The sequence below is a fragment of the Pavona decussata genome, unplaced genomic scaffold (genome assembly GCF_977016875.1).
Source record: "Pavona decussata unplaced genomic scaffold, jaPavDecu1.1 SCAFFOLD_218, whole genome shotgun sequence".
NCBI classification, from domain to species: Eukaryota; Metazoa; Cnidaria; class Anthozoa; order Scleractinia; family Agariciidae; genus Pavona; species Pavona decussata.
The window spans coordinates 815001-826737 of record NW_028145623.1 but is presented as its reverse complement, the minus strand read 5'-3'; the positions used below and the strand labels follow the sequence as shown (position 1 = coordinate 826737).

The 11737-nt window shown below is 37.2% G+C and overlaps 1 protein-coding gene across 1 annotated transcript; it reads left to right on the top strand.

The window, feature by feature from the left end:
• Window positions 1-6652: 6652 nt before the first annotated feature.
• LOC146459609 (uncharacterized protein KIAA1958-like) lies at window positions 6653-7673 on the top strand. Its single transcript, XM_085089376.1, has one exon. It carries the CDS (start codon window positions 6870-6872, stop codon window positions 7671-7673), a length of 804 nt encoding a protein of 267 aa, XP_084945502.1. The 5' UTR covers window positions 6653-6869.
• The last annotated feature ends 4064 nt before the right edge of the window (window positions 7674-11737 follow it).

The following is an 11737-nucleotide window of genomic DNA, read 5'->3' as shown; positions in this document are numbered from 1 at the left end:
GCGTCCATTAAACTCTCACATTTTGTAACACAGCTGCAGATGGTAACTCGTTAGTGCAAAAAAACAGGTTGAATTTCTTTTGTTCATTGTTACTATCTTCAGGCAGCACTGGATATTTGTGGAGCTAATATTTATAATGCTGGTGATGAGCTCATTTTGAAGAATTCCCTGTCAGGGAGTATTTTTTTTTTGATATTCACATAACCTTAAGGATGACTATTCCTTATTCCCAAAACTCCCCAAATACCTATCTCTGTAATCTGCCTACCAGTAAATAGGGTAAAACGTAAACTTTGATAGAGGCATTTTTTTGAGCCAGTGATTCAGGCATGCCTGGAGAAAAACATCCCAGTTCTCCCACCAAGATTCGAGCCTATGAGCTTGCGTTTACTAGCTCACTGAGCTTTTGGAGACTCGTGGGAGCTAGGCAGTTAATGTAGTTTCATATGGCAGAAGTAAAAACTTTGTCAGTTTACCCGACTAGACGTCAGAGTAAAGTTCAAATTCTTTCTAAAGATGAACAATAATAAGAAAAAGAACAAGAACAACAGATTTGTACGCCAATTAGGGTGGCCTGCGGCTAATTATTGAGAAGCAGGATATCCGTCTTTATTTGAATTAAATTTTCGGCCTATAATCTTAATTGATAGATTTCTGGTATTTGACAGTATTCTGGCTTTTTTTGGTATGCTAGGAAACGAACCTTTAAATAAAATAATAATTAGGTCAAATACAATATATACGCCCGAGAAGTTTGTGGATTATATTTTAACGCATTATCCCTACTCCGCAGCTTAGAATTCTTTCTCAAGATTCGAGCTTCGCCCAAGTTACCTTACTGCATCAGGTGCTTGTTCGTAGATCGAAATTAGCTTAATTTAGATCTCCAGTATAACGATTATTTATATCTCTAACATAACATTTCTTCAAATCAACTGTACACCCAGCCCTAGCTTCGCGAGGTTTTGCGAGTCACGTATTTCTAGTATTAAATAGCACGAATTTTAATTTTTTAGCTCAAAGCGTACCAAATATTAACATTGCTTAATCCAATAAAGCGTCATTGAGGAATGAAGTCAAAAGCTTTTAGTTACTATAAAAGGTAAGGATTTTGCGTTTCCCGGAAATGCAGTTGAAAATATGAAAGTAGGCTTTTTTAGTTGGAGCTCGAAACACGTTTTCAGAGATAGATCCTGACTCATTTCCTTAAAATGAAAATAAAAGTTTTTGTAATTAATGTTCTCAACTGTACCTGAAAATGTGATTTGGTTATTCGTTTTAATCATTTGTCACGTTTCACGGTCCAGTGTAATGTAATACATGAGCTGCTAGTAATTTCAGGCAGCTGTGTCAAACTTCTCCCAATGTAACGAACAGGAAAAAAAGGGCTTCCTTCCGGCAACAAAGAACACCATTCAGTCCTTCAAGAGGATGCTGCGACAGCTGTGCTACACACCATTATAGAACTTAATTGGTTAGAACAAAAGCAACTAAAATTGTTTTCACACATGAAGATGCATGCCTCAATTGTCCCCTTCAGTTTAGTAAGATTCGAGTATTTTTAGCCCGAGATCTTTGTATTGGAATTGAATTTTCCACGAGCATAATTCGAGCACAATAGTACTCCCGAAGCGTAATTTCAAGTTCGAGCAGAATAGCGTTGAGAAAAGTATAACCATAGTTTCTTCAAGCAGAATGTACCCAAGGTTAGTCAGGTTGGCGGGTTTCGCAATAAGGGAAGGTATAACTTTCAGAATTGTACAATGATCCTAGAGACGAAGAAATAATGTACCAGTCAACGAACATTCATGAGAGAAAGCCTCCGAATTTGGGGCAAATTAAATAAGCAATTACGAGCACTATTACATTTTAAGGAAAGAGAAATATCTTCAATAAAAGAACATAAATTTTTCTTCTTAATAAGTTCTAAAATTTCAAGGTTTTACGGAAATCACTAGATTATTGAAGGTTGAAATCTGGCTCCAAAATATCGTGTTTTCATAGCTTGTTCTTCAAGTCTTGCAAGATGAATAAAATCTGTGATCGTACCCATTATTTTCAATTTTTATGAAAATTCGACAAAAATCTGACAAGTCCCAGTACAAACATAGGCAAATAGAGAACATTGAAATATTTTTACAGTGCGTAATTCGTAAATTTCGAATTTCACCCATCTACAATACATGCGGCGGCAAGTCTGGATAATTTATAGTAACAGGAAGGGCGGAATTTGGGCGATCCAAACATTGATAAAATCGAGAGTAAGATTTTGATACGAAGTGCATGAGCCCGTTTCTACAATCATTTGATGAATTCTTTTCATACTTAAAACAAACAAAAAAAATCGCTACCCTTTTTCTCAGATCGATGAAAATTTATTCCTCGAAGTTCACAAATCACGCACATAAAACATGACGTTCTTCATTTGCTTATATTAGGTATTTGGGAGTGCCCGATCTTTCTCGGTTTTAAGCACAGTTCTGGCAGCAATTTTAAACACGTTGAAGGGTGTTCCACCCGATTTCCAAACACACAGTGGGTTGAAAGAGCAAAGGGTAACCACTTCGAGGTGTTTAAAAATCAGATAAAACGAGTTGTTGACATAGCTTCTCAAACCATTAACAATTCTTGGAGAAATTCAAAGCATAAGTTCACGAAATGTTTTGATAATTGAGATCACATTTCCAAACCTCTTTTTCGGTAGTGATTTCCTTTGTTTTGTCTTTATGAATAATTAATGATTTGAAAAGGTGCTATCTTTGTCAGTATAAGTCCTCATGCGAGTCCTCTTTTAATTCCTCTTGCAACACCTGAGAAAAACATGCAAATGTGATATTTTGGAGCCAAAATTCAGCAGTAAATGGTCCAGCTGTTTCTGTCGAAGTGAGTTTTGGGGGAACTCGCTCACAGTAAAGCTTGAACTTGAAACTTAGAATCTAAAAATGAAGTAAAGTTATAATCAAAGTAGTAGCACTTGTAACTTACAATAGCTTATTTCTTTTCCCCAAAAATTAAACCTTTGTTATTTTTTTCATTTGACCGCTTGAATAAGAACAAAATTTGGCATCACTCATGGAAACCTTTAGTTTTTATGTGGGGCGCTACGCATACTTCAATGTATGAATGGAAGGTTTACTGCCTTCACTGGACTGGCTGAATGCCATAAATGAATAAGATAAGGTCATTTGACGAACTAAACTTCCGTGAACAAAGAATGCAAATGATATCTTGTGATGTTTGCGACCGTTGGTGGCGTTTGATTATAAACACAGAACAAATCAGTGATACTGCACCAACTTAAAACAAAGGCATAACGGAAGCTGTAAATTGGCGTTAACAAGCCGTATGTATCGCTGGTGTTTCTCTCAGCCCTTTATAGTACGCCGGTCAAATAAATAAATATGAAACTTTAAAAATAAAGAGAAGGCCTATTTAAGACAAGTTTCCGCTCTTTGTGAGGCGTAATTAATCGTCGATGCTCGCCTGGATTGCATCTTTACGGACGAGTAAAACTTTATTACCAGATCACGGCACAGAAGCCATCTTGTGATTTTAAGAAACTACCCTGGTCCGGCGCTCTTGTTTCTCTTAAGTCTTCAGGCTCAAGGTACGCTAACCCAAAACGATTTGTAACATATTATTTGTAGCAATGAATATTTATTTCATGGATTTCGGGGTGAGATTTAATTATTTCGTACATAAATTCCAGCGCGTTTGCTGTAAACATACATATTGTTTTGGGAGTTTCCTGAAGAAACGATTACAAAATGTGTATGTATGATGCTTCAATGCTTTAATGATTCACTCCTAAAACAGTTTCCCTCTATTTTTTGCCCACATGAACACAAGCAAAAGGCTCCTTTTTTACGAATAACGTAATCGGGAATTGTAAAGAATTGGCCCCTCATGTTTAGATACACCTATGGAGTTATAAATGTACATCATTTTCACGAATTTCCTGACAGTGTTAGGGAGTATTTGTCTTCTGAGATTCACATAACCTTAAAGAAGACTATTCCTTATTCGCAAAACTCCCCAAATACCTATCTATGTAATCTGCCTACCAGTAAATAAGGTGAAACGTAAACTTTGATCGAGGCATTTTTTTTGCCAGTGATACAGGCACGCCAGGAGAAGAAAAAAAAAAACAGTTCCCCCAACAGTAGTCGAGCCCAAGACCTTCCGATTACTAGCTAACTGAGCATTTGAGACTGGTTGGGAGCTAGGCCGTTAAACTAGGTTCATACCACAGAAGCAAACTTTGTCAGTTTACCCAACTAGACGGCAGAGTAAAGTTCATGTTGATAAAATTATTTCTAAAGATGAACTATTTGTACGCCAATTAAGGTGGCCCGCGGTTAATTATTGAAGGGCAGGATATCTGTCTTTATTTGAATTAAATTTTCGGCGTATAATCTTAATTGATAGATTTCTGGTATTTGGCAGTATTCTGGCTTTTTTTTGCTAGGAAATGAACCTTTAAATAAAACAAAGGTTTTTGGGGAAAAGAGATAAGCTATTGTAAGTTACAAGCGCTGCTAGGTCAAGGTTTCTTGTGAGCGAGTTTTCCCAAAACTCACTTCGACAGAAACAGCTGGACCATTTACTGCTGAATTTTGGCTCCAAAATATCACATTTGCATGTTTTTCTCAGGTGTTGCAAGAGGAATTAAAAGAGGACTCGCATGAGGACTTATACTGACAAAGATAGCACCTTTTCGAATCATTAAAAATGTGATCTCAATTATCAAAACATTTCGTGAACTTTTGCTTTGAATTTCTCCAAGAATTGTTAATGGTTTGAGAAGCTATGTCAACAACTCGTTTCGTCCGATTTTTAAACACCTCGAAGTGGTTACCCTTTGCTCTTTCAACCCACTGTGTGTCCAAAACTGTGCTTAAAACCGAGAAAGATCGGGCACTCCCAAATACCTAATATAAGCAAATGAAGAACGTCATGTTTTATGTGCGTGATTTGTGAACTTCGAGGAATAAATTTTGATCGATTTGAGAAAAAAGGGTAGCGATTTGTTTTGTTTGTTTTAAGTATGAAAAGAATTCATCAAATGATTTTAAAAACGGGCTCATGCACGTAGTATCAAAATCATATTCTCCGTTTTATCAATGTTTGGATCGCCCAAATTCCGTCCTTCCTGTTACCATAAATTATCCAGACTTGCCGCCGCATGTATTGTAGATAGGTGAAATTCGAAATTTACGAATTACGCACTGTAAAAATATTTAAGGTTTTTTATTTGCCTATACTTGTACTGGGACTTGTCAGATTTTTGCCGAATTTTCATAACAATTGAAAATAGTGGGTACGATCACATATTTTATTCATCTTGCAAGACTTGAGGAACAAGCAACTATGAAAACACGATATTTTGGAGCCAGATTTCAACCTTCAATGTTCTAGTAATTTCCGTAAAACCTTGAAATTTTAGAACTTATTAAAAAGAAAAATCTATCTTCTTTTATTTATCTTTCCTTAAAATGTAATAGTGCTCGTAATCGCTTGATTAATTTGCCCCAAATATGGAGGCTTTGTCTAATATGAGTATTCGTTGATTGGTGCATTATTTCTTCGTCTCCAGGATCATGTACAATTCTGGAAGTTATACCTTCACTTATTGCGAAACCGCCCAACCTGACTAACCTTGGGTACATTCTGCTTGAAGAAACTATGATTATACTCTTCCACAATGCCAGCTGAAACGCTATTCTGCCCTAAATTATGCTTCAGGAGTACTATTGTGCTCGAATTATGCTCGTGGAAAATTCAATTCCAATACATACATCTCGGGCTTAAAATACTCGAATCTTACTAAACTGAAGGGGACAATTGAGGCATGCATCTTCATGTGTGAAAACGATTTTAGTTGCTTTTGTTCTAACCAATTAAGTTCTATAATGGTGTGTAGCACAGCTGTCGCGGCATCCTCTTGAAGGACTGAATGGTGTTCTTTGTTGCAGGAAGGAAGCCCTTTTTTTCTGTTCGTTATATTGGGAGAAGTTTGACACAGCTGCCTGAAATTACTAGCAGCTCATGTATTACATTACACTGGACCGTGAAACGTGACAAATGATTAAACCGAATAACCAAATCACATTTTCAGGTACAGTTGAGAACATTAATTACAAAAACTTTTATTTTCATTTTAAGGAAATGAGTCAGGATCTATCTCTGAAAACGTGTTTCGAGCTCCAACTAAAAAAGCCTACTTTCATATTTTCAACTGCATTTCCGGGAAACGCAAAATCCCTGCCTTTTATAGTAACTAAAAGCTTTTAACCGACTGCATTCCTCAATGACGCTTTGTTGTATTAAGTAATGTTAATATTTGATACGCTTTGAAGTAAATAATTAAAATTTGTTCTAAAACTTAAAACGCAGCTTAATTGAATACTAGAAATACGTGACTCGCAAAACCTCGCGAAGTTAGGGCTGGGTGTACAGTTGATTTGAAGAAATGGTATGTTAGAGATATAGATAATTGTTATAGTAGAGATCTAAATTAAGTTAATTTCGACCTACGAACAAGGACCTGATGCACTAAAGTGATCTGGACGAAGCTCGAATCTTGAGAAAGATTTCTGGAGTGTGGAGTAGCGATAATGCGTTATTATTATATGCATACCGAGATTTACGCGCCAAAAAGCATCGAGATAAAAATGGTCTCTTCGCGCTAGAGAAGCCAGCTGATTGGCCATACGATTGTTTTCACTAGTGAAAAACGACGTATCGACACTCTGATTAGCTATATCATTATTTTCACTAGTGAAAAAGACCGTGTCGCTCGCTCGCCGCTCCTCTTGACTGACAAATAGCGCATTTCTAAGAGCCTAGGCGCATTTTTCTTTAGAAAGATGGCTTCAAATCAGACTAACCGTTTTCAGAGCCTAGATTCATCAGTAGAAGAATTCATAGACCGACAGGAAAATGAAAACACAAAGAAAAAGGCCAAACACGATGTTGCTCTGTTCCACGAATTTCTTGTTTTGAAAGGCGAGACGAGACAAATGGACGAATTGACTCCTCAAGAGCTGAACAAGTTTCTCAGCGAGTTCCTTATAACGGTTCGCAAAAAAGAAGACAACGAGGAATACGAGCCTAATTCCTTAAGGGCATTCTTTGCTAGCTTTGAGCGCCATTTGAAGAAAAAAAACTATGGACTTTGCCTTATGAAAGACGTCCAGTTCGAGCAAACTCGGAAAGCGCTTCAGTCAAAGCAAAGGGATTTAAAACGGAAAGGCAAGGGCAACAAGCCTAATGCTTCTGCTGCTTTAAGTGAGGAAGATATTCAAGTTCTGCATGAAAAGGATCTCTTGGGAAGTTCCACGGCAGAAGCGCTTTTAAACACTGTGTGGTTCAACAACACAATCCATTTCGGGTTACGAGGCTGCAAGGAGCACAGAGAAATGTGTTGGGGAGACGTAAAACTTTGTCAAACTTCCACAGGGCAGGAGTACCTCGAATTCAATGAAAGAGAAACCAAAACTCGTTCAGGAAGCGATCCTCGGAATGTAAGAGCCATTGCACCGAAAATGTTTGCTGTGCCGAACAACGATAAATGTCCAGTAAAGGCCTACAAAGTCTACGCTGAAAAGCGACCCGCGGAAATGAAAACCGACGATGCAAACCTCTCGGGTGTATATATTGCATTTTTTTAATTTTTATTAGACCGCTTGAATTAGAACAAAATTTGGCTTCATCCGTGAAAACCTTCAGTTTTTGTGTGCGGCGCTACGCATATTTCAGTGAAACCTTATTTTCAAGAAAGTATGAATGGAAGGATTACTGCCGGCACTGGACTGGCTGAGTGCCACAAATGAATAAGCGAAGGTCATTTGACGAACAAAAGTTCCGTGAACAAAGAATGCAAATGATATCTTGTGATGTTTGCGACCGTTGGTGGCGTTTGATTATAAACACAGAACAAATCAGTGATACTGCACCAACTTAAAACAAAGGCATAACGGAAGCTGTAAATTAGCGTTAACAAGCCGCAAATTCCCGTATCACTGGTGTTTCTCTCAGCTCTTTATAGTACACCGGTCAAATAAATAAATGTGAAACTTTAAAAATAAAGAGAAGGCCTATTTAAGTCAAGTTTCCGCTCTTTGTGAGGCGTAATTAATCGTCGATGCTCGCCTGGATTGCATCTTTACGGTCGAGTAAAACTTTACTACCATATCACGGCCCAGAAGCCATCTTGTGATTTTAAGAAACTACCCTGGTCCGGCGCTCTTGTTCCTCTTAAGTCTTCAGGCTCAAGGTACGCTAACCCAAAACGATTTGTAACATATTATTTGTAACAAGGAATATTTATTTCATGGATTTCGGGCTGAAATTCAATTATTTCGCACATAAATTCCAGCGTTTGCTGTAAACATGCATTGCTTTGGGAGTTTCCTGAAGAAACGATTGTAAAATTTGTATGAATGATTCTTCAATGCCTTAGTGATTCACTCCTAAAACAGTTTCCCTCTACTTTTTGCCCACATAAACACAAGCAAAAAGCTCATTTTTTCGATTAACGAAATCGGTTATTGTAAAGAATTGGCCGTTCATGTTTCGATACACCTATGGAGTTATAAATGTACACGGGACATAATTTGCCAAATAAAGATTGTAATTATGCGCAGCATAGTTAATAAATGTGAATTCAAGATATTATAAAATTGACGCCGTAAGATATTTTAAACCGACGTTTCGGCAATGCTGCCTTCTTCAGGGTAGATCATTTGTCGAGCAAGGAATTTTTGTTGCCGCCGGGTGACTTTCACATTGAGCTTCTTTATGGAAAATAGTAAGTTGTATTTCGTTTTCATTTAAGATTCCGAAACCGAACTATGGTTGAGCAAGGATATATTTTATAACGGCAGCAAAATAATATTGAAAACCACTGGTATATAGATGTAGTTTATCAGTAAGTGGCGCAGACATACTTAGGAAAAGAAATCCTAGTGCTCCCAGCACGAGTCGACTGAAACATCAGGGGCACCCAACGACAGTTTCCTCTCAGATCCTTTGAAACGCTATTTTAGGCTATCTGGAGCGCCTTTCAAGCTCTGTAGGTTCATTTTAGTCTGCGCTATAATATTTTTATCTGTTCGCTCATTCTAGGGGAACTTCAGTCTTTTCGAAATTGCTGGGGCATTTTTGTCCATTTCCCGAAAACCTTAGGTGTTATTTCCTTTCCGAAAATCTTAGCTGACCTTTTTTCGGTACCCGAAACGACATTTTTATCAATCCGAAAACACCAGGCCTTAAATTTCCCATATCACGAAAGTTCGAGTCCTACAAACATCGATCCCATGAGTGTCATACAGATTCGTGCGCAATGGAAGAAAGGTGACGGTAAATTTAAAGCTCTTCAGCACCGTTAAGACAAGACACAAATAAGACAATTTATTAACCGGCTCAGCTCAGACATGAAATTAAGCGAGTGAGTTAGGACCTTCCAAAATAGCAAGGGCTAATCTGGTAAATACATAAAATGAAAATACGTGATTAAGGAATAAGAAGCTAAAGATAAAGCTTGTGTTTGGGAAAACGTTTTGGCTCCTGCGTAATAAGAGAATTCATTGTCTTTGTATTAAGAAATGATGCAATTAAATAGAGAAATACATAAACATAGATGCTGAATTTAGTGAAAGAAATCGCTATGCTTAAATAATTACCCTTCAAAATCCGCTGAGACCAGACCGTAACCGAATGAAGAATTAGCTTACGTAACAAATTCGCAGGATTTATTTCAACTGTACGTTAGCTGCTGATCAGAAATTGCAATACTAAATATACCATTTTCACAAAAGCAAACGGCAAAGTTATTCGATCTAAACCTATCCTTAGGGAACGTTCACAATTAGTGCTACAACCTTACACTAGGCTCTCAAGTATCCCTAGAGAGCCCCTAAGTTTTGCTAAGCAAAGAACTTTTACTGCAGACACACGACTCAACATATCATAAAAAAAAAATGTGGGCATGGGAAACTTTTAAAAACAAAAGATATTCTGTATAGTTCTTCGAATTGCGAAAACCCGTCGTGCATGAATACACAAGTTCAGAAGCGACTGGACATTTTGTGAAAAATTTTGCCACTGCGTCTTAATAGGATAGGACTTGATTATGCTGCTGCCAAAGATGAAAAAAAAAAAAAAAAAAAAAAAAAAAAAAAAAAAAAAAAAAACTCAAGCTCTCCTCTTACAACCCTCCTCCTCCAACTTTCGATTCAGGATCGATGGATAGGTACTGAAAAGGGCGCTTTCCATTCACCAAAATTTTCGGTTTGATATTTCGAAAATTTCGGTCTCGAATGGAACGGGCTTATTTTCGGTCGGTTTCCACTTTTCGGGAACACTGAAAAAGTTGTCCTAAATTTTCGAAAATATTTTCCGGAAAAGATCCTATTCCATTTGATTCCTACCCGAAATATTCGAAAATTTCGTCGAATGGAAAGCACCCTTCAGTGTACATGTTCATTGTTTCAGAAAACATTTTTGACAATCATTTTGCCATAAGACGCGCACACAAACACTTAAAAGACAGATTTTGTCATGTTTTCAGGTTACCGGACTCAAATTAAAAAGTACTTTCATTGTGCTCATGAAAAACAAATTTTGTCCCTCGCCACATCAAGAAGTCTATCACCTGCAGCTAATCTGCATTTGTGTATTTCAAGGTACTTTTATCAGCAATTTACAATTTACGTGGAAGAGAATTAAAAAGTTGACACTGGCTAAAAATATATATACTGGACGTTTCGGCCACTACTGTTGCCTTCTTAAGCAAAGATAAAAATGCAAATATCTAACGGCGTCCTACTTGGAATATGTACACGATGTGTGATAAATAAATAAATCACACCTAGACGGAATTTCAAAGTGTAACAGTGGTCTCTAGAGTATTGTAAAGACTAAAAATTCTTAATGTTATCGTATACGTTTGGTAGCATTATATGTTCATTTATAGAGTTTCTATCGCGCACGGAATGCCAGGCTTCAAGAATTAGTCTTTGTCGCCACGTCGATGATCTGTCAATGATTTCAACATTCTCCAAATCTATTTGGTGACCGTGTGAAACACATTCCGTACATATTCCAAGCAGGACGCCGTTAGATATTTGCATTTTTATCTTTGCTGAAGAAGGCAACAGTAGTGGCCAAAACGTCCAGTATATACATTTTTAGCCAGTGTCAACTTTTTAATTCTTTTCTTTTTAACATGCCTGGCTACACACCCAACATTTTTAACTGCAATTTACGTTATCAATTAAATTCAAGTTTCACTATCCTGTTGCTGGTCTCAATACTGGTTTTATACCCTTTGTAAAATATTCACACGAATATGTGTAAGCAGAGTGTGTAGCGATGTTGATTGCTTGCAAGACTTTTGTCCAACGTGAACAAAGGGAACAGAGCTAAGACCAAACCGAAGGACGGTTGTTTAGGTTATTTAATTCTTACTTGAATCCTTTCAAGATGCCGACGTTAATAATGTGAAAAGTAAGGTTTAAGAAAAATTAAAAGTAACGCTGTTCGATGTTTCGATGTTTCAAACATCATTATCAAGAATGAAGAAAACAACAGTGTTTCCTTTTTTTTTTCTTCTTGAAAGTAAGGTTTGCCGAATTTTCAACGAGTGGCTAAGTTAATGTCATTTATGGCGTTTGAGTGACATGGGAACGAATTAGTCAGAAACTAATATTTTGACGGCATGATGAAGAGGTTG